Consider the following 24,238-nt stretch of genomic DNA (forward strand, 5'->3'; position numbering starts at 1 on the left):
ACTGTCTTATGGTCTTTTTGGGAAGGCCAGGAGTCCATTACAATAATCCACCCTGCTGGTGATGAAAGCATGAACAAGTTTCTCTAAGTCTTGACTGGAAACAAAGCATCTAATTCTTGCAATATTTTTCAGATGATAGTATGCTGATTTAGTAATTGCTTTGACATGACTACTGAAACTCTAGAGTCACACCAATATTCCTGACTTGATTTTTAGTTGTTTGACCCCTAGAGTGAAGGTATGCATTCACCTTGAGAACTTCATCTTTGTTTCCAAATGCAATGACTTCAGTTTTGTCTTTGTTTAACTGAAGAAAGACTTGGCACATCCAACTGTTTACTTCATCAATGCATTGGCACAGGGAGTCAATGGGGCTGTAATCGTTAGGCGAAAGGGCTAAGTACAGCTGTGTGTCGTCTGCATAGCTGTGGTAAGCAATTTGGTTCTTTCTCATTATTTGGCTCAGTGGGAGCATATACAGGTTGAATTGGAGTGGCACAAGAATTGAGCCTTGAGGGTCTCTCTGCATGTTAGAGTCCTGCACGGGTTCGGGTGACCTGCAAATTTTGCTCAAACGGGTGAAAAATATCCAACTGTGTCGGATACGGGTGCGGGTCGGGTCGGACACGGGGGAAACACGGGTCTAAACACGGGTCTAAACACGGGTTTAAAACAATCACATGCAAACGTAAAACTATATGCATATTTTTAGGAACACATCTACAAAAATATTCCTGTATTTACTCAAGTTGTTTTCAAGTAAAATAGTTTAAAATCCACATCAGTTTATTTGTGCCCACGCGCCACGCCCTCCCAGGATCTATAACGTTACCTAGGCTACTTTCACTTTTAAAAATTCCTCATAACCGCGCGCGCAATCTGCTTGCAGTCGTCGAGATGGATGCTGAGTTGAAGAAAAGAATAGCTAGTGGAGATTGTAAAGTTGTCGACAATACGTCATCAAAAGTCAAGTCCAATGTGTGGGAGAAATTTGGAGTTATCTGAAGAAAACAATTGTGAAAGGCTTTGCTGCATGCATTTTCGTGTTGAACTTCATCGCCGAGGAAGCACACAGATAACTGTGGTAACAAACCAAGCAGTTCTATCGAACAGTATTTTTCAAATTTAACACTGTTCAGTATGTGTGGTGTGCAGGGCGTGTTTGAACCCAAAATTGTCAGATGTAGGCTAGACGAAATTGCGTGGCAGATATAGTGTTGTAGCCGCGTCTGTTAGGCTACTCAGTTTTGTGGTAACCTTAGCCAGGTTCTTCATGTACCGGCCTTTTGACAGCTTCGGCTGAAGTTGTCCTTGTGTTAATTGTCGTTATAACTTCTGTATGACCTGGCAATAAACATTTTTGTAATTGTCAAGTCAAGTCAAGTCAAGTTTATTTGTATAGCGCTTTTCACAATACAGATTGTATCAAAGCAGCTTCACAGTATTAAATTTAAATAATACAACAAAGTTTATTTCAAGAGGAATTTATTGATTGATAAAATTAAATTAAATATCCCCAAAATATCCCCAACTGAGCAAGCCAAAGGCAACAGTGGCAAGGAACCGAAAAACTCCATCAAGTGACCTAATGGTGTCCTAAAACTCCATCAGGTGACCTAATGGAGAAAAAAAAACCTTGGGAGAACCCAGGCTCAGTCGGGGGCCAGTTCTCCTCTGGCATTTATTGTGTCTATAATGTGATTGGCTAAACTGATTTTATTTCGGGTGCGGGTCGGGTGTCGGTTCTATTTTAAGCGGGTCGGGTCAGGTGCGGATTTTAATTAGTGCTGTTGACGGATAACGGGTCGGATGCGGTTTGAAGCACTGCGGGTACGGGCGGGTGCGGGTTTACAAAATCAGACCCGTGCAGGACTCTGCTGCATGTCATGGATGTCCACTCAGACTTATGGTCTCCTATACTCACATAATCTCTCTCCCTCCTAAGTATGAACTGAACCATTTTAGGACTATCCCAGAAAGCCCGACCCAGTTTTCCAGCCTGTCAAGAAGTATATTATGATTGAGAGTGTCAAATGCATCACTGAGGTCGAGTAGTACCAGCACTGATAATTTGCCTGTATCAGTATTTAAGTGAATATCGCACACACACGCGCGTTGGACATTCCATGAAAAATGAATACCAAAATGTATTTATTTTATGCTAAGTTTACAACAAATACATTTACATTTATGTACTTAATATAAATACCATGCATTTGTACTGTTGGTATACTAAACTGACATACTTAAAGTATGGTGAATTGGAACAACTAATTTTGTACTAAATTCACTTTAGATATCTGGAAATAGTGCTGAGGAAAAGTATATTTGATTGTGCTAAAATGGAACTATTACTAATACATTTTAGGTACATTTAAAATTTCTTGCATTTAAAGAAAGATATTATACAGTGATCATACTATCCTTACTAAATGTGATATTAAAACACATTTTAGGCTTAATATTAAGAAATGTGCATTGTGCAATTAAGTCTTGCAAATAAAGTTTAATTATAATATGTGAGTAAATATGTTACAGTTTTTTTAATATTGCTCAGACATTAAAATTGGAACTTGAGGCCAACTCAGTGAAACCATTCTCGCATGTACCAAATCATCAACTAACAGCTCATTTGTTTCATTTGGGAAACAATGCCATTTAAATTCCACAACAATTTCCCAATTACCTACACCCAATGATCATGTCTGAAAACACTTATACATCATTTGTTCACTTAAAAAATCAAAACATTTGTGTTTTGAGAAAGAAAGAAGTTATTTTTACCCACTTGCATTTCTGTTTAGTGTAAATATATATGTATATACTGTATCAACCAGGGGAAAATTAGGTGTGAATGGATTATCCCGCAGCACACTTTCACTGCTATTGCAGGGAAGACAAGAGGGTCCAAAAGCCAGGGAAAAAACCACAGCGCTACTGGACCCCTAGTAGCTGAGGGTAGTCAGGCAGAGGAGAAGGAAGGCCCCGTGGAGGAGGAAGGCTTTGACACACATCAAAGTCCTCTGAAAAGACAGAGCTAAGAAGCATAGAGTACCATCTAGAAGGAACAAAATCAAGTGGCCAAAGACTAGTGAGGCATCAGTATGGCAGGATTTGGACTTTGACCTTAGCGAGGTTCTGCAGAGGTCACTGCGGGGGAGTCTGAAGTCCAGGCTCAACCTGTTCGGAGACATTCTTTACCAGGAATGCAAAGACAGGTTTGAGATATTTACCAAAAAGAAATCTGCCATGCCAAGACAAAAGGGGAGGCGAGAGAAAAAGATCAAGCAGGTGGTTCAGCAGCGGCGTCAACTCCGTAAATGCTGGAGGAAAATAAACCAGAATGAGAGGGAGGGTCTCAAAGCTCTGTGGACTGAGATCAGCAGGAGACTAGCCAATATGCAAAGGACAGAGCGTATCTGAAGGAGGCGGAAGAGGAGAGAAAAGGAATGAGCCAAATTCTTTAAGGTTTGCTAGGCAGTTGCTGGAGGAGGCTAAGTCTGGGAGTTTGGAGGTCACTAGAGGGGAGTTGGAAGAGCACATTAGGAGGCAGTATCTCATATCATTTCTCACCCTTAGGTTCATCGAGCCACTTGCCTCAGTCAGGTCTCCCTGTATCCAAGTTCGACACCCTCCTGCCAAATTCGACAGGTGGTGAAAATGGCCAGATCTGTATCAGCTCCAGGTCCCAACGGGGTAAATTACAAATTATAAAATAACTGGCCGGTAGTCTTGAAGCAGTTGTGGGTCCTCATGCAAGCCGCCTGGAAAAAGCTACCCATCCCAAAGGCATGGAGAAGTGCTCTGTCTGTCTTCATCCCCAAAGAGAAGGACTCTAGGGAAATTGGCAAGATTTTCTTCTCCGTTTTAGCAAGAAGAATGACCAACTTCTTGCTGGAGAATGGGTTCCCTGGCTTTCCAGGGTGTGTGGAACACTCTTCAGTAATCTGGGAGCAGATCTAACAGGGCAAACGAGAAAGATCAGACCTGCACGTTGTGTGGCTTGACGTGGCAAATGCATATGGTTCAGTACCCCACCAGCTTATCGACTACGCCACTGAGTTTTTCCACATGCCCAACAGCATCAGGAGTCTGGTCTCAAACTATTTTAAGGAACTGCAAATGGCCTTCTCTCTGCAGGAGTTCACAACCGGATGGCAGCAGCTGGAGGTGGGCATCGCCATGGGGTGCTCAATATCCCCCATCCTCTTTGGGGCTGCCTTTGTGGTGATCCTCATTGCTGAAGAGAATGGACAAGCTAATGTCCTGGACAAGGATGAAGATCAAACCTGCCAAGTCCCGAAGCCTTTCTCTCAGGAAGGGAGTTAGAAGTGACCTCACTATCTTTACCGTCAGCGGTGAGAAGATCCCCCTTCTTGCTGACCAGCCCATTAAAAGCTTGGGCGACATTATACAGCAGAACTCTCTGACAAACAAGCAGGGGATGCTGTGATGAAGCAGCTGACTGACGGCCTGACGACTGACTGATGCCAGCTCCCGGGAAAACTTAAGGCCTGGTGCTACCACACCACACTTTACCAGAGGATAATGTGGCCACTTAAGTTGTGTGAGATTCCATTATCCATGGTAAGCAGGCTGGATGGAAAAGCCAACTTGTTTTTTTATTAGGGTGACGTACAACACTATTCCCTGTCCGCGGAACTTAAGCTTGTGGTTTGGCAAGGAGGAATGCTGCTCTCTTTGTAAAACCCCAGGTGTAAGCCTCCACCATATCTTGTCAGGCTGCAAGACGACACTCTCCCAAGGCCGCTACAGATGACAGCATGACCAGGTCTTGAGAAGGCTGGCAGAGATTCTGGAGAGACAGAGGCAGGAAGCGAGCAGAGGGCACTTTGCACCAGCAGACCATTACATTCAGTTTGTTCAAGAAGGTGGAGGGGGTACAAGCGCCACTCCGAGAGTACCACAGAGATTGGCCCGCTTGATTCAGGACTGCAGTATAAGAGTCGACCTTGGCAAGAAGCTCCAGTTTTCCACATACATCACGAGCAAATCCAGCCAACAAGACTGTGTCCAGACATCGTGATGTGGTCCAGCAGCTCTAAAGCGGTACTCCTTATTGAGTTAACCAATCCGTGGGAGGCAGGAGTGGAGGCTGCATGGGAGAGGAAGAGGCTGAAATATGCAGATATTGCAGCTGAGTGCAGGGAGGCGGGATGGAGAACCACCATTTACCCAGTTGAGGTGGGATGCCGTAGCTTTGTGGGGACATCAGCTGTCCACCCTAATGAGAGATCTGAGGGTGTCTGGAGCAAGCCTTCGCAAGGCTCTAAAAACTCTGGCTGAGGAAACAGAGAAGAGCAGCTTTTGGCTCTGGCTAAAGAGGAAGGAGATGTGTTGGGGCACCACCTAGCACAAAGGCATACTGCAGGGGGTGACAGGGAGACATAACTGTCACTGCCTCGCCACCAGGAGGCGTTCCGGTTTTAAAGGGGTAAAACGTGAATGAGCGGTGGTACCCGGCTGATGACTCTGCAGCCTGCCAATATGTAGGCATCGGAGGAGATGCGTCAGGTAGGAAGATCTACCTGCATAATATTAATATATATATATATATATATTAGGGATGCACGATATATCGACCACATATCGATATCGGACGATAAATGGTCATTTTTTTATGTTATCGTTATCGATCCGATAAGAAAATAAGGCAGATATATCAAAGCCGATAGATAAAAGATTATATAGGCCTACTTCAGTTGAGAGATGCGCGCTGTTCGCCATGATGGTTTTGAATGATTGTAATCACTTCGAAAACGAAGATTTAAGTGCAACATGTGCAGCACAAACCTGTCCGACTCCTGGCCACCCCACTGGCCAGTATAAATTTTAGTAGCATCAGTTATGCATTTCATCCCTAATGCACAGCCAGGCAGGCAAGCCGCTCTAGACCGTCGATCGCACACAACCCCCGCCCCTCCGTCCATGCCGCTGTTGCGCGCTCAAACAGCAACAGCTCAGCGCGTGCCCGTCGGTCAACAATTTCAAAAGAATTTAAGAAAGAAGACGAAGAAGACTACCGCGTCAGTTTGGGTGACAAAGTCATCTGAAGTTATTCAATAGCTTAATGTGAGGGACAGAAGTCTATTCATTAAAGTTTACGGAAACTCGTTTTCCCTCCTCTGTGGCTGTCAATCATTCTCCATTCAGTATTCAAACAGCGCGCGCGCCTCTTCCGGTTGGATGCACGGTAAAACTCTCTCCAATATGATATATTCACATTATAATGCATTATCTGTAGATAAAAGGCTGTGGCTTTGCATAAAATGACTTTATTTTGTTGGAGTTTGTTGCTGTTTTTAAACGACTCACTACCGTGTGCTTGTTAGATCACACACATCACAAGGACTATGAATCGGAATCAAATGCACAATAACTGGAATTTAAAACTGTGAAACAAATGATCAATAAACTGGTGGACAGATTTACACTAGGATTTGTGCGCTCGACATTTCTTCGCCTTGTGCCGTGAACTTTTAAATCTGCACCCGCGATGCGCATACGCGCTTTGTGTGCTCTGTTTTGAAGCGTTTCATATTATTATGGTTTTGCGCACTGAAAGATTATTAAAAGCCTATATTTTTTATACCTAGCCTGCTCAATACATTTTAAATAAGCATCATTTAATTGTATATTATTTATTTGTAGTGTAGGCTATATAACACTTCTGAATTCTTGACATTAATAAATATAATATATTTGTATCTGCCAGTATCTGCTTTTCCCCAGTAACTGTTTTGTTTGCAATAAATGTACACCTTATGCCAAATATAATTGCAAAATACAACAGAATTGTTGTGCAACTCAAAATGTTAACTGTACTGTTATTAGTCTATGCACATTATTTCATTAGTAACATTAAATATAACACAATAAACCATCATATAGTATATCAGTAGGAGTTTCCTTAAGTCTTTCTAAAAGTTTACTACAGGCCGTGTTAAATAGTTAGATTAGGATTGTGTTCTGGGGTGGTTCTAATGTCTCTAGCCTTCCTCTTGGTGTGTCGATCAGAACACAGGAATGGATCAGGACAGTCTGATTCGATCAAAGGGGTTTATTGAACACTGAAGATTTGTTTGTCTGTGTGATGCATGAATGTGTGGTTCTACAATAAAACATAAATAAAGAAATAATCAGCATAACATGACTTGACTGTTACATCAAAATAAATCACACTATACATTACATTGCATTACACTATACAATGTTATAATATGCACATAACTCAACTTTCCGTTGACCAATACAACGCAATTTGGCGCTGTTATTGTTTAAGTAAACATAATAGGCACGTTGAAACCGAAAGTGTCCATAAACTGACAATGAATATCACACAGCGCACTATACAGAACTCCCCAAAATAACTAACAAATAATTAAGTATAGTATTATAGTAACATGAATAAACAGGTACAGAACAGGCTGACGATATCCTCAACTGTGTTATTATATTGTAAACGCAGCTCGTGAATGCGCTGAACGCGCTGGTTTAGTTCTCACACTGTTCACTCTGACTACCTCTATAACAGCGGACAAATACCAAATTGCCTCGAAATGAAATACTATGAATAATAATGATTGTCTACTGATCAAAACGGATACTCACAATCAGTCATAGACGCACACTTTAACACACAAAATAAGGGTTATTTCTCCCGGTCCCGTGCGAGTCTCTCTTTAGCTTCATTTTACCTCAGGACGATGATTGACAGGTCCGCTAAGCTCCGCCTTTCCAACATTGCCGCCCCCAAATTTATTTGGAAATTTGCTCCGTTGGAAATTAATTCAGGTTTTCTGTTGGTTTTTTTGACTTCCAGGATTCTCATCCCCTTCAGGGATTTCAGGAAGCACTATCAGACGAACTATAGGCCGAGTATACGTTCTGCCTTTTATCTGTATCCCCACTGTTCTGACACGGCCATCGGCTCCTGGGAAGACTTTCAGAATTCTTCCTATTTGCCATAGGGACCGAGGTAGCTGGGGGTCAACTAACATGGCTACAGCGCCAGGCTCGATGTTAGGTGATGGTCTTTGCCACTTTCCTCTCGTCTGCATTACCGGTAGATAATGCCTTATAAATGCAGTCCAAAATCTGTCAGCTAATACCTGGGAGTGCCTCCATCTCCGCTTTGTGAGAAGTTCCGACTCCGGATACACCACTTGGGGTAAGGAACCATCCGGCCGCCCCATCAGCAGGCAATTTGGAGTAACTGCGTCCAGATCCGCCAGATCTGCCGAAACATACCCTAAAGGCTTAGAATTTAGGATGGCTTCGATCTCAATCAAAACTGTCTGAAGCACCTCTTCGGTTACCGTTTCTGAACCTAGGGTTGCACGAAGGGCAGCCTTTACAGACCGGATCTCCCTCTCCCATACACCTCCAAAGTGCGGAGAGGCCGGAGGATTGAAGTGGAAACTGATCCTTTGTTTGGCTAACAGCTGTTGTAAGTCTGGACGGAGTTGGCTGAAAGATTCCCGGAGTTCTGTCTCTCCACCTCAGAAGTTGGTGCCCTGATCAGTTCTGCAGGCTGGCCACGTCGACCAATGAACCTTCTCAGTGCCATCAGGAAGGCATCACTGTTCATTGAGGCCAGCACTTCTATGTGCACAGCACGGGTGGTGAGACACTTGAATAGGAGACCCCACCGTTTCTCTGTCCGGCGTCCCACTTTCACCACAAATGGCCCAAAACAGTCCATTCCGGCTGAATAAAATGCCGGCTTAAACAATCTGAGTCTTGGCGGAGGGAGATCAGCCATCTGCTGCGTTGCTGGCTTTGACCTCCACTTACAACAGTTGAGACATGCCCTTTGGTGCTTCCTAATTGCCTCCCTGCCTCTCAGAATCCACACCCTCCTGCGGAGCTCAGCAAACACTCGCTCAGGTCCTGGGTGGGGGAGTCGAGTGTTATAACCCTTAACCCTCTGAGGTCTGAGCTGTTTTCTGGGCCATGGAGGTGTTCTGACATGCTCTGACATTTGTGTTTTTTTCTGTTACTAGTGACATTTTCATGGCTAAAGTCTGATTACACTGTATTCAGCACAAACTCTGCTACAATAATATATCAGCAGCATGTATGTAAAAGTTTGTAGTTTTGAGATAATGACATTTATGCGTGGTTTGTGAAAATACAATTTTTTTTTTTAACATTTTTAATGAAATAAGGCCATGAAACCCATACTGATTATTTCTTCACAAGACTTTTGAAAATTGTATGACATTGCCTAGAATATTTGCTCCAAAACTATGTGAAAATCACCCTGACTGCTCATTCAGATAAGACAATATATTGATTTAAAATTTCTAAGACGTGTTTTGTGTGACAAAGCCATATGCGAAAAGGCGTGATCATCTCATGAATATGTAAGGTTTTAACACCTGAGAAAGACAAAGACACTCCCCTAACTGCCCTATTAGGAGCGATCAGGCCCTGTCATTCAGAGCAACCTTGCACAAAGAATGAGGAGATTTAAAAAAGAATGGCTTTTAGATTGTTTGGATTTATTTACAGCACAACACAATCCAAAAATACAAATGACAAAAGAGCACATTGAAAACAATGATCCAAAGACAGAGACCTTTGTGCCATTCCTAAAAACATTGTACATACCTTTAATTTCCAAGGTGTTTGATTTTCACTTTACCATGTTCATGTACAGAGACTCATGTGAATGTTGAAGTCAGCAGGACTCAGTTGCATCTGGTCCCTGAAAGAAAAAAAGAAAAGAAAAAACTGTGAACATAATGATATCAAGAGAAACTATAGGGCTGCACAATTTTGGGAATAGATTTTAGATTTTTCTGGTTAAAATTTCTTTTTAAAATTCACAGAATACACACACACACACACGTTTCCAACAATATATAATGAACACCAGGTTTGTTGTGCCTTGTAGGCATAGGCTATGCAGTGCTGCATAAAATAATAATAACAATAAATTAAATCTTCCAAAAGATTTCAAGAACAACTACGCTAGAGAAAAATATATTAATTATCATATGTTACTTCAAATGTTTCCATTCGTTATGATGATATGAAATGAGATAATAGTAAAAACATAAAGCCTAATGTTTGGTGCATTTTTCCTTTCAAACGCAATCGCGCTCCAAAATATGATACATTAAAACCCACAGCGCGCTCCAAAATATGATACTCAAACCCACAGCGCGCTCCAAAATATGATACATTCAAACGCCATCGCGCTCCAAAATATTAAACATTATGGTTATACATATCTATGTTTGAGCAGATATCCACAAACAGTATTTATCAGGAAACACGGGTCTAAATAGTATAATATTCACCATATACAGTATCTAGCAACAGTTCAACTGCAATGTGAAGTTTATGCAACAATACCATAAACTAATAAGTAAGAATTTCTTACCTTACATCTTTCTTGTCTTCAAATCGCGTTCTTCTTCTTCTGGGGGTAAATCCAATGTAAGCTCAGACGTGTCTTCCAAACTCGACGAAAAGCAGAGACTTGTGAAGTGTTTTGGTGTTTTGTGTTTGAGGTAACGAGGGCGTTCGCGTTCCATGTGGAGATTTGCATGTGAATCACTTTTGCGCGAGTGGGCGTGTCGAATTAAAAAGTAATTAGCAAGCGTTTGAGATACTGGACATCCTGTTGGTTTTATACAAATGACTTAAACAGAGAATATTTGTTTTCAGTTTGAATCCGATCATTTAAAAGTACACACTTAAATGTGTATAAAGGTGTATGGCTCATAAATGTGTGAGAAGTATTCGCTGAGTTTTGTTTCAGTTTATAGAAAAAAAGTTCACCGCGACGGAGAGGCAGAACGCACACCCTGTTTATTTTCTTTATTTTACAAAAGCACAATGTTTTGATTTGATTGTAAGTGGACACATACAAAAGTAGAAATATCACAGATTATTTTTTTATATTTCTTTTTTCTGTATAACCATAAATGACGGAGTAATTTAAGTTTATGTTGCTGCTATGTGAAAAAAATCCAGCAAAACGCGTCGGCGCGTTTCTCGACCTCAGAGGGTTAATCAGTAGCTGAGTGTTAGGATGATGAGAGTCGAGTACGATAGGGTGCACAGTAGCTAGGTCAAGGGCTTCCACTCTCCTCAGTCGTCCTCCGACTCTGATAAGTTGGTTTTCGGAGTCAAATTCCGGAGAAAGACATAGTAATCGACTATTGGATCGAAGTGGCTTGTTGGATTTCAGCAGCTGAAAATCCTCAGGGAAACTATCTATCTGTATCTTTCTCAGGGCAACAGTCTCTGCCTCTCTGTAGGTACTTGCTGGAGGAGATTTATCCTGGGCAGCCGCCCCATGCAGCTCCTGTGCAACTGCTTCCACCAAAACTTTCCAGTGGTTGTATTTTCTTTCATTTAAAATTGTTAATGGCCCAGTGTTAGTGATCCCACAGAAGATTCCTCCTTTAAGTTCAGCTGCATCTTCAGAGTTTGGAAAGTGTGAGGTAGGGTGAGAGGGCCACTCCTCCTGAGGTTGCAGTAAGAACTTCGGACCTTGAAGCCATCTGTTGGGGCCGATAAAGTCTTGCAGTCTCTTGCCCTGAGTCAGGTCATCAGCAGGGTTCCCTTCGGAATTTATGTATCGCCACTCTGTCTGGTCGGTCAATTCCTGAATCTCTGCCACCCGGGTGCCCACGAAGACTTTGTACCGGCAGGACTCAGAAAGGAGCCAGTGGAGGACAATAGTGGAGTCAGTCCAATAGGTGACCTTGTCGCACTTCAGAGTGAGCTCAGTTGTGAGCAACTTTGCCAACTGTGCACCTACCAAGGCAGCGCAGAGCTCAAGCCTCGGTATTGACTGCCGCTTTCGTGGGGCCACTTTAGACCGAGCTAGAAGAAAAGCAAGGTGGAGTTCCCCCTGGCAACCTTCCGAACGCAGACAAGCAACAGCCCCATATGCCTTCTCAGAGGCATCACTGAAAACGTGAATCTCCCGGCGTACATCTGAGGTATCCATATAGGAGGGGTTATAGCACCTAGGGACTGTTACCTGCGATAAAAATCTAAGCTCCTCTTCCCAGTCTGTCCATGCTTGCCTGAGCTCACTTGGGAGCTGTGGATCATCCCAGTCCCGGTGATTTATCCAAAGCTGCTGTACAATCACCTTGGCTCTGGTAGTATAGGGAAGGATGACGCCAAGGGGGTCGTACTGGCTCGCCAGCACCCGGTAGATGCTCCGCATTGTCAAGGCATTGTATGTGACAGGTCAGTGTTTAAACCCAAGCTGGTCCAGCTCGCAGTGCCAGCTCAGGCCCAGGGTTGACTCTCGTGGGTCGGCTTTGTCTTGAGAAAGCCACAACTCCAGCTTAGGGGACCTGGCTTCTGGAGGTAGGTGACTGACAACTTCCGCTGCATTACTGGCCCACTGCCGGATGTCAAAACCACCAGAGGATAAAAGTGCACGTAACTTATCCACTAACAGTCGTGCTTCTTGAACAGAACTCAAACTTTGTAGACAATTGTCCACATAGAAGCATCTGTCTACAGAGAATCTTACATCCTCGTCAGGTGTACTGTGCAGGGCCACGTGTCGCTGCAGAGCGAAGGATGCACAGCAAGGGCTACACGTAGTCCCGAAAGGAAGTACTTGCCACTCATAGGTATCTGGAGGGTCATCCTTACGCAGGTCACGCCACAAAAAACGTAGGAGCGGTCTGTCCTCAGGCAGTAGCAGGACCTGATGAAACATCCCACGTATATCCCCACTTATGGCCACACTATGCTCCCGGAACCGCAGGAGAACACCCAGAAGAGAAGGGCTCAAGACTGGACCCGGTAGTAAGGAGGTATTAAGATTTAGCCCCTCATACTCGAAAGAACAGTTGAACACTAGGCGGTTCTTACCATTGTGAGTGACCATATGGTGTGGGATATACCACTTCTCTCCTGTGGCTTCCTCTCCCTCATTCTGCAGTTTGATGGCAGCACCAGTCAACTCCAGCTTCTTTATCTCAGACTTGTACACCTCCACCTTCTCTGGTGACCGAACGAGCCGACGCTCCATGCCTCTGAGACTAGGCATCACTGCTTCCTTAGGAGCACAGAAGAGGGGGAAGTCCTTCCTGCGCAATAAAGGTGTCGCATAGCGGAGGATGCCGTTAACTTCAACCCGAGTCGTCTTAGTCTCCAAGAGACTGATAGCCTCTTGGTCCTCTTTCGATCGGGTGGCCTGCTTCTCACAGCGGTAAGGTAAGACATCAATCTGCCACAGCCTTTCAACATCCTTCTTCAACTAATTCAGCAGGGGTGAGGGATAAGAAGAAGCACTGTTGTGGTGACAGCTGATCCTTCATGAATCTTGCAGGTCCCTGCAAGGTCCATCCGAGCCTTGTCTGAACAGCTGCAGGTCCATCAGAGGGGCCCAGACGAACAGGTGATATGGGAGTAATGAGGTGCGTATTATCAGCTCCAATCAGTAATAGTGGGCATTCTCCATCGAAAGACTGCAGTGGAAGGTTCTTCAGATGCGGATACTTTTTCAGGACACTCGGAGGGTAAGAATGGTCCGCTAGACCAAGGCACTCGGCAGTGAAGGCAGCTGAGATTCGAAATACTTTCTGTGGCTGAGTTACCGGAGAAATCTGGAAGGAGACTACGGCACCATTGACAGTTTGAACATCCTGGCGGATAGTACGCAGTGCTAAGCTCTCCATAGGACCGTGGATTCCGAGTTTGGTGGCTGCAGGGGATAGAAGAATCGTCCTCTCCGAACCATCATCCAGGACGGCATAAGTATCCAGAGTCTTGTCGTTGTGACGGAGCAGAACTCTAACAACCTTGAGGAGAACTTTCCTACATCCTGTAGGTTTATCCAGATACAGGGTCTCAGTCGCTGAATTAACCAGACAAGATCCTTCAGTCACTGGTTTGGAATTCACCTCATGAAGGATTTGCAGGTGTCTGCCTTTGCAAATACTACATGGCTTTTTGAGAGTACATTTAGCCGCTGGATGTGCACGCCCACAGCGCCAACAACGTTGATTTGTCTGGATCCAATCTTTGATCTGCTGTTTGTTGAAGGACTTGAAGGTGTCACACTGACTGAGGTAATGGTAATTTTTGTCACAATACGGACAGAAAACTTTGGGCTGTGCTTTGGTGTTCCCTGAACTGGTTATTGGAATCAGAGCTGATCCGGTAGGTAATTTGGCAGGGCTATCGTCAGATCCATGAAGTACAGTAGCTGAACGTCCAGCAGGGTTCGCCGCTCTCCCCCGGTCCGTCTTCTGCTCTACCCTCCGCCGGCGGTCCGAAGTTTGACTCTCACTGCTCTGACACCACGCTTCATACTGTAACCATTCAGAGAAGTCTAAGAGGTTATACACTGCACCAGGACGACGAAACATGTGTCTTCTGAACTCCGACCTCATTTCAGGAGGTAATTTGCTTTGCAGCCTCTCCACATGCGAACCACACCTCAATTCCGCCTGACCTTCATGGCCCAAAGTCTCCAGCATACCGACAAGGGATCTGATTTGCAAAGCGAACTTGTCAAAGGCTGCTGTATCACCTCGCCGTATATCAGGAGTGTCCATCACTTTAGCTATCCTTCTGAGGGCTAGCTTGTAAGGTTGTCCGAACCTCTCAGTCAGAGCTGCCATGGTATCACTATACGGGAACGGTGAGTTCAGATAGGAGTCTGCTACCAGGCGGGCTTCATCTAATCTCAAATGATCCATCAAGATCTGATAGCGGAAGAGCTCAGTAGCATCAGGAGGTAAAAGGTTCTCCAGAGCAAGCTTTAGTCTGGTGAACTCACTAGGATCTCCCGTAATGAAGTCTGGAATGGTTGGTGTAGGCCCACGGTAGGTCTTCTCTCTCTCATCTGGATGCAAGGTGGAAGCTCTGGGCATAGGTGTCTGACACCTAGGTCTCCTTGGCTTGTAGCTTTCATTAGGTTGAGGCAGGTAGGCAGCTCTAACAGGCTCAAACCTCTGCTCTGGATACCAACTTGGATCATGGGGGTAGGTACTGTACTCATTAAGTGGTGGAGGTAATCTGCGAGAAGTCGGTGAGACCGATTCATCTGGATAGCTGGCAGGAGGGAAGTCATAATAATTTGAGGGCTTAACTGACTGTATGACTTCTTTTTTGGCAGGCAATCCAGTTTGTATATGATCTCTCATTACTTGAAGCTCACTAAGCATCCTACCCAGGCAATCTACCATCACATGTTCCCTTAATGGCTCCTCAGCATTCCTCTCTGGGTAGTTAGACAGAACAGAACGATCTCTATAGTCCACAGTCTGCTTTGAGGTCGGAACTGAGCTGTAATCCCCTCTAAGGGCAGATGAATATGAGTTTACTGGTGCAGCAACTGTGGTGGCCAACCGCAGTGGCTGCCGGTTAGTAGATGAGTGGGGAAGTGGTGTTGGGAGAGACTCAGAGTGCAAGATGGGTTGCGAAGGCCTGCGTGCTGTGTTAAAGACAGTTTGTGGAGATGACTGAGTCTCAGTCTCTTCCCAAGGCCGATGATATGGTGAAAACTGAGGTTGAGTAAAGGGCATGGGAGCTCTCACCTGTTGTCTTTCATAGGGATGCTCTCTGTTATAAGCAGCCGGTGACCACTCGTCCACTACGTTCCAGGAATACTGACTCACGGGACTAGAGGCTCTGTCCGAGAGGGAAGGAGAAATCCTGGCAGCATCTGATGGATCACCTCTCTGTAGCTCCTCTGCAGCATAAGGCATCATTGGCCGACTGATCGGTCTACGTCGTGCAGCTGTGAGATCATAGTCCTCGAGATAGGCGGGAGGGCGAACATGGCGTTGAGGTCTGCCACCATCTGCATTTACCCCTTCTGGTTGCATATTAAAGCTGATAGATCCACTTTATCCAAGAGCAATGGCCAATATCCGGCTCGAAGGACCAATTTTGTTAAATAGTTAGATTAGGATTGTGTTCTGGGGTGGTTCTAATGTCTCTAGCCTTCCTCTTGGTGTGTCGATCAGAACACAGGAATGGATCAGGACAGTCTGATTCGATCAAAGGGGTTTATTGAACACTGAAGATTTGTTTGTCTGTGTGATGCATGAATGTGTGGTTCTACAATAAAACATAAAGAAAGAAATAATCAGCATAACATGACTTGACTGTTACATCAAAATAAATCACACTATACATTACATTGCATTACACTATACAATGTTATAATATGCACATAACTCAACTTTCCGTTGACCAATACAACGCAATTTGGCGCTGTTATTGTTTAAGTAAACATAATAGGCACGTTGAAACTGAAAGTGTCCATAAACTGACAATGAATATCACACAGCACACTATACAGAACTCCCCAAAATAACTAACAAATAATTAAGTATAGTATTATAGTAACATGAATAAACAGGTACAGAACAGGCTGACGATATCCTCAACTGTGTTATTATATTGTAAACGCAGCTCGTGAATGCGCTGGTTTAGTTCTCACACTGTTCACTCTGACTACCTCTATAACAGCGGACAAATACCAAATTGCCTCGAAATGAAATACTATGAATAATAATTATTGTCTACTGATCAAAACGGATACTCACAGTCAGTCATAGACGCACACTTTAACACACAAAATAAGGGTTATTTCTCCCGGTCCCGTGCGAGTCTCTCGTTAGCTTCATTTTACCTCAGGACGATGATTGACAGGTCCGCTAAGCTCCGCCTTTCCAACAGGCCGGTTTACTACAACAGTAGAAAACAATTCTGAAATTATGGTTTATAGTTTTGGTGTGCCACCCCAAGATTTTAAGTGGCCCCATCTGGCCACCCCTATGAAAAATTTCTGGAGGCGCCACTGAACCTGTCACATAGGCTTCATAACATTATAATAAGAACACGCCTGTAAAATAATGTTGTGAATTCGTGTTCGCCAGTGTTTCAGCGCGACGAGCGCGTTGTGGCAGAAAGAGCGCGTATGGAGTTAAGCCTTCATGACAAACACAGCCAAGTTCGCTTGAGCATTCACAGCATTTTGTGCCATTGTAAGTTGTAATATGTTAATTATGTGTGTATATGTCTGATTAATCTAATATAGGATGCGTTTGGTTGAGTTAATGAACGATGTTTAGTTGCCGTGTTTCAGCGCGTTGTTGTGGGAATAGCGCGTCCAGAAAAGGGACGTTCTGACCAGCACAGTTAAGTTCGCTTGTGCATTCATGTCATTTTGTGCAGATATATGATAAGTCGTAATATTTAGTTTATGTAACATAAATATCTGATTAATCTCACATAAGGGTGCGTTTCGGTGATCTAAACAAACTAGAAAAAGTTATTCAGTTTCCAGGTGCTCGTTCAGCTTCATCGCGCGCATGATCAAACGGCAATGCAAAACATTAAAAGATATGATTGGGACTGTCATATTATTATAATTGTATACACTATTGTAATAAAAAGTTGTACATTCTTTGGTTTAGATGCATTCTTCAGCAACCGTTGAGTTGATTAACCTTCTGGCAAAGCGATTCAGTTTAAAGGTGCATTAAGCAACTTTTCATGTTAAAAATACCCGTTTTCTAACCCATACATGCTTAAACAATTGCCTGATGGGCTGAATGAGCCCTTCTCTGATCACTGAGATTGTCTCTATAATCCTGTAAAGTAAAATAAATAAGAGGGATTCGGGCCGGAATTTTAGACTGGGCGTGACGTCATGCGCGTTCACGGCACGCTCACCTGGCTGTCTGCCAGGTTTGTGTATTCGCCGCCATTCTCCGTAGAAGATGGATTCTAAGAGACCGGCTTGTAGTTCATTTCAAACACCAACGCAAACTCCACGTAAGATAAAAAAAAAGAAAACTTTTGTCCGTGAGCGTGCACACTTCTGGCTGCAGTTTCGCTTGCCGCCAGAGGGGGCATAGTTCTGCAAAAAGAGACTTGCGCAATGCACCTTTAATGTTCGTTGCTTCAGTGCGCGCAGCCAACGCTATCTCATGACCAATTCGTACGAATTCGTACGAATGATCAAAAGTTGGCTAATTCGTACTAATTCGTACGACCTCACTCGTACGAATTTGTACGATTTGTCTAAACCCACGTGATGGGTAGGTTTAGGGGCGGGGTCAGGGGTAGGTCATTCGTATGAATTCATACGAATTGGCAAATTCGTAAAATATGTACAATTTTGCAAAAATCGTACTAATTCGTACGAGTCAGGTCGTATGAATTCGTACGAATAAGCCACCTCGTAGAATTTGTACGTTTTCCCTTGAGATCGGGTTGGCGCAGCTCAAACCGCAATGATGTCATGATCTGAAACAGTAAGCCTAATATTAAAGATGTTTACTATTACTGTAATAGTAAAAAAATTTTAATTCTATTTTCAAAAACATTGATGCATTATTAATAACTAGCATTTTTTTGTTCTCGTATTATTTTCATCAACAATATGGTTTGATTAAAATAATTTCCTTATTGTCCGTGCGGAGGCGATTCCATTTTATTTATCCATGGCACATGCATTTTGTTTCTTTATATGCAGCCCAATGTTATCCAATGACTTGTTTGCATTATTTAGTTTTTTTTTTTTTAGGAAATACTTTTTATTTTACTTTTTTTTTTTTTTTTTTTACTCCTAAAAACTGAAGTTTGAAGTCTGAACTTAAAAATAAAATTTGGCACTGGCATATCATTTATTCTCCAAGTGAAATAATTTACCTATTTTTCAGGGGTGAATGTCTGTCTACATTTGTAAAATGATACATTTATGGTAGAATCAAATGTTGTTTTGTTTGTCTTGTGTATTGCCTTATCTACAACACATGAGTGTAATACGGTAAAGGCAGTACAGGAGACTGATTTGGATTTCTCTTCAGTAAAATTAAAGTGTAAATATATCAGGCGAAAAATGTGTAGGTCCTATATACATCGGTATCGGTATCGGCATCGGACAAAATTAGTTTGAAAATATCGGCATATCGAATATCGGCCAAAATCCAATATCGTGCATCCCTAATATATATATATATATATATATATATATATATATATATATATATATATATATATATATATATATATATATATATATATATATATATATATATATATATGAAGAGTTCAGATGCAAAAGCCTCTAAGTGCCATCTGAAATTTTCCTCTAGAATGATCATTTTTATAAAGCTTGTATATTTAAGTTAAGTAATTTCACTTAAATGACAATTAATAGGTAATTTGCATTGCCATTTAAGTGAAATTATTGAACTTAAATATACAAGCAGAAAATTTCAGATGGCACTTAGAGACTTTTGCATCTGAACTCCACTCCACGTCACACTAAACAAGCAAAAGACACAATATATTAGTGTTTTACATTTTTTACAGGCGTGTATGTGGCTAATCATTTGATATTTGTATGTAGAGTTACTACGTAAACGTTTTGAATGAAGTGTTTGCTTTTGAAAGACATGTGTCACGACTTGTGTGTATTGTTTTAAGAATTGGAGCCATAGTTTCAAAAACTGTGTGTAAGCATTTTTAAAGAAAAAAGAAAAACTGTAATGGATTTGTAGTATACCTAGTATGAAATAAATGTATATTAAATACATTTTGGTATAGTTTTTTTTTTTTTACTTTCTGCAAAAACATAATTTAGTATAATAAGCTGTTTTGCTCTTGGGGACCAAAAATAAATAAATAAAAATATCCCCACAAGGTCAACATTTCTGGAATTACTATCTGTGTGTGGACATTTGGTCCCCACTCCACAGGGTTTAACAGGACCATACACACAGAGGGGAGAGAGAGAGAGAGAGAGAGAGAGAGAGAGAGAGAGAGAGAGAGAGAGAGAGAGAGAGAGAGAGAGACCATCTGACACACAATCCATCTCCCAATGATGCTCTGGATTTTATCAGGAACACTGCAGCAGATGGGCTGTGAACAAGAACAGAGTGATATGTGTTAAAGCGAACACTGACGCAGATACACACACATTTCATGAATATTGCGTGCTTTGACTCATCGGAGACCCCTACCTTCTTTGAAATAAGTCTCCGACTTTGGCAATCGTCTAGATAGTCATCCAGACTTCATGGCAAACCTACCGAAAGCACTCCTCTGGGGAGTTTCAGCTCCAGACTCTGAAGAAGTGAGTGAGGGAGAAACTTTGCACTGAGATACTCCCACTGCACATCTGCCCCCAAAGCCGGGGAAAATGAACAGTGCTAAAACTAGCTTATATGAGACAGCATGTGAGCGTCTCCATTTCACAACCACAATTGACATCTGACACAGTGTTGGAAGGCTGACATAATTTTTACATTTAATTTTAGAAAGTGTGGAAAATGTTGCAATTTTCCATTATATATTCCAAAAAAATTGCCTCTCACAAGGTTGACAACAAAATGAGAGATAAAATTTATACTGTAATGTGCAAACTAATCATGTGTAAATAAATCTCATCCAAAACATCTTAAAAGGGTTTTTAGTACTAAAACTACATGAAAATGTATAGACAAAACGGTGGAAGCTTATTTCTGCTATTGAAATAAAAAAGCGAAATTGCAATTCAGAGAAAAAAGTCAGAATTGGCAGATATAAACTGAGGATTGGCAGATATAAACTCACAATTGTGAGAATAAAGTCAGAACTGAGATAAAAATGTACAATTGTTGTTGTTGTGGTGGAAACAAACAAAACAAAAAATAGAATTGTGACACGTAAAGTCACAATTCCAACTTTAAAACTCGCAATTCAGCATAAAAAGTCAGCATATAGTTTTGTATAACTGTGAGATATAAACTCCGCAATTGTGAGAAAAAAAGTCAGAATTGTGAGATCGCAATTATCATTTCATTTTTTTGTTATTCCGTGGTGGAAACAAGCTTACAAAACACATATGACAAGTACATAATTTATATTTAAACATAAGTCAGTCCAGACCAATTTTTGCTCTGTTGAACATAGCATCATTTATCTCCTCTGAGCCTGCATGTCTGTCAAAATATTGACGTTGTGTACCAAAAACAAATCATAGTTCACAAGTGTGGCATATCCAGACGGTGATGAGAAAAGGGATCAAATTTGTCTTGGTTCATCATCAATCATTCTGAACTGCTGCTGCTGTCAGACTTTTTATGATTAATGATTCTATGATTTTGCTCTTTATTTCTATTTCCTGTATGTTAATGATGTGGTTTAATGTTCCACTTCTATTCAAAGACTTTCTTCTTGACATCCATCCAAGTTGACCTGATTTCTTTCATCCTGAACTCAAAATGCTGGTTAAACGATTTAATGTTGCCAATCCATGCGGGTTGAAGGTTTTTACTTTTTCAAGGTTGACTGACATCAATCAAGACCAAATAATTTATTTTGTACAAGTCAATATTGGTTACAGAGGTGGATATTGATTGAAGGGTCAATGACATGCTCATTTTTGTCTGAATCTGAAACTTGTTAAAAAAAAATACATAGAGTATTCATACAAACAATGTGTTACATAAGCATATTTTTCATTTCGGATTATTTTTTGGAAGTTTTAGACTGCATGTGTTAAAATCAAAAAGTAATACATACACTACAACTCTCCTAATATCATAATGCAGAAATGCCTCATTAAAAGAATGAAAACTATTTTAAAAAGACCTTATTAGTTTGGCATGATCTTTTATATCTGTTGTCTGTTGTTTGTTTTTCAACAAAACTGCCTCACTGCTTATTAATGTCTGAAAAACCTTTGTCCACCAAATCAAAGTCATGTGGTGCTGCCAACATGAAAAGAAAAATAAATATTAAACAGTATGAAATATCATAGAGGACCCTGCAGACCATCATAACTGCATGTCAAAGTCAATGAGTCTCTTAAGATAACAAATAATTGGAGCTTTTTATGACAAAGCAAGGTTATTAAATGCCATGCTGTGCAACTCCCCTACAACATAATAATATATTAATTAATAACTGATATTTGCATGACATTTTGTAACACTTTTTTTTTACTTCAAAAATGTATTTAAAAAAAAAAATGTTTTAACTAATCATTAATACATGTCACAGTTATGCTAAGTTAAGTGTGTTTTGTTTTGTTTTCAAGGACTTTTAGTCCGTTTATCATGGTTTCTGTTTGCTCCTTAGTTGTCATGGCAATTCATTATTTGATTAATTAGTGCACTTCTGTTTGTCTTTTAGTTATCTTGTATTTAATGCCCTCAGTTATTTCTGTTCATTGTATGGTGTTGTTTGTGTTTCGTGCACACTGCTACGTTGCCTTTCTTGATGGAATGATGTTTCTTTTTTTTTTCTTTTTTTTATGAACTCAATCTTCTTCATCTTTATCTTTATCATCATCTAAGTAGCATAATTAGACTTATGCTACTTTATCAAGGCCACTTTATATATATAAAATATATATATATATATATATATATATATATATATATATATATATATATGTGAAGAAGAAAACAATGCTTGCCCTAAAACAGTCAAACTTGGAAGATGTGTTCTCAAGGGTGTGGTTTCTTTACAAAATCTTCAGAAAACAACAGCCTGATGGTGATGATACTGGGATTACTCAGAATCAACTTAAAAATGAAAACAAGTCAAAGCTGCTGCCAAAGATAGCCTCACAACAAATAACAGATCAGCTTCAACAGAGGAAGAGCTTTCCAAAGACATCAAAGCATATACAGTACACCTGATAGAATTGATGACATCTGCAAGATGTTTAGATGGTGAAGGGCACCTGGTCCTCTCCACACCTGTACGATTGTTTATAGAATTGCTAAACCTGCGAGACAGAGGTTTGAGGTGATGAAAACATAATGCTAGCACGTCAACGTGTGCCAATCATCCCTCAAAACTGGCATTTTCTGTATACTGTCCTAGTTAGAATAGCTGAAGGCAAAAATGTGGTCAAAATGAAAACCAAGAATTCAGCAACTACTTCTCAGGAGATTAGACAAGCCACCTTAAGGGAATTGCAGCAATGATTCCTCAAAGTAGAGCAGCAAAGGGGGAGAAACTAAATACGACAATGTAGTCAACATTACGGCATCATGGAGACAATGTTTTAATTTTGCTCTAACCATAAATTACAGACTTCAATGTGATAATGTAGTTATGTAATTTTGAGTGAAATTATTTTTGCAGGCAGTTAATCCCCCTAGACACCATGTCACTAGTTTTCTGAAATGAAGTTTTCTCTGCTCCTAAAAAATAAATAAAACACTTGACAAGTTTCACACCTCAAGCAAAGCGCACTGACAATTAAAGAGTATTTATATAAAACTAACAAAGAGCCCTTTGAGTTTAGCAGACCTCGATGGCAGTTTTCTTTGGATCAATTCACATGTGTCTTTGAGAAACAATTAAGTTGTCAGTAAGCTGCACAGTGCAGAGATTCTCTGATCACATTTGGCTCAGTCACTGATACAGTAACACCTCTGAGAGATGGAGGATTTGAAGGTTTAAAAGAAATGTATTTTATATTGAAAAATAGTAAAATAATAATAATAATTAAACCTTTGTTGTTTGCAACATAAATTTGATGTATTTTAAAACTATTTTCTGGTCAGAATGTTTTTTGTTGCCATATGGGGTGTTTCATTACTGCATGAAGACCTAGGCCAGACTGATGAAAAAAAACATATGCTGCCATTTAAAGGGAGTGTGATTGCTTCCCAAAGCAAAATTTTTCAAATAGTAAAAGAAATAATAGAGATTGTCACTGCCCGCTGTGTTAGTGGTTTCCATTTTCTCCAGACTACAGTGCGGAGATTGTGGCACGGCTCTGTGGAGAGGGATCAAACTGCTTGTTTTCAAAGGGATGTGCAGGAAATGACTCTTCAAGTTAAGTGGTTCTTTTTGGTTGATGCTGGATGCGTGCAGGACATGGGGCCGCATCGACCTTCAGGCACGTGCTATGTTTCTAAAGCATTACTGGACTGTGGGGGACTCACACTTGCAGAACACACACATGCAGACATAGCTCAAGGCCACGTCTTTTGTGTTGTGTCTAAACAATATTGTGGATTTGAAGGTGGGAATATGAATTCTGCAGTACACCACAATGATCTAATTCCTCAAGACCACACAAGAAGGTACAGTGATGTTTTGTTACTTAGACCTGGACTTAAACTGATACTGGAATAATTGGACTTGTTAATGTGAAATATCCAGTCAGTTCTATTTCATAGTTTTTCAGGTCTTCAAATTAGATTGGCTGAGTGATTGGGCCTGAGACTGTTTGAATCACTCTGTTTGTCCA

The 24,238-nt window shown here is 41.4% G+C and overlaps 2 protein-coding genes across 2 annotated transcripts in view; one reads left to right on the plus strand and one right to left on the minus strand.

Moving 5' to 3' along the window:
* Nucleotides 1–13,243: 13,243 nt before the first annotated feature.
* LOC309494606 (uncharacterized protein) lies at nt 13,244–16,687 on the minus strand. The gene is made up of 2 exons (XM_082164016.1): nt 16,575–16,687; nt 13,244–16,083 (listed from the first exon to the last, which is right to left on the minus strand). The coding sequence occupies exon 2, from the start codon at nt 15,846–15,848 to the stop codon at nt 13,254–13,256; it is 2,595 nt and encodes an 864-aa protein (XP_082020142.1). The 5' UTR covers nt 15,849–16,083; nt 16,575–16,687; the 3' UTR covers nt 13,244–13,253.
* A 7,276-nt stretch (nt 16,688–23,963) lies between these two features.
* The window catches only part of sts (steroid sulfatase (microsomal), isozyme S), a 46,847-nt gene continuing 46,572 nt past the window's right edge, over nt 23,964–24,238 (plus strand). The window contains exon 1 of the mRNA XM_082164028.1: nt 23,964–24,071. The gene's annotated coding sequence lies outside the window, so the exon portion shown is untranslated. The remainder of the gene's footprint in view (nt 24,072–24,238) is intronic.

The sequence above is a fragment of the Leuciscus leuciscus genome (assembly GCF_965113295.1).
Source record: "Leuciscus leuciscus genome assembly, chromosome: 3".
Lineage (NCBI taxonomy): Eukaryota > Metazoa > Chordata > Actinopteri > Cypriniformes > Leuciscidae > Leuciscus > Leuciscus leuciscus.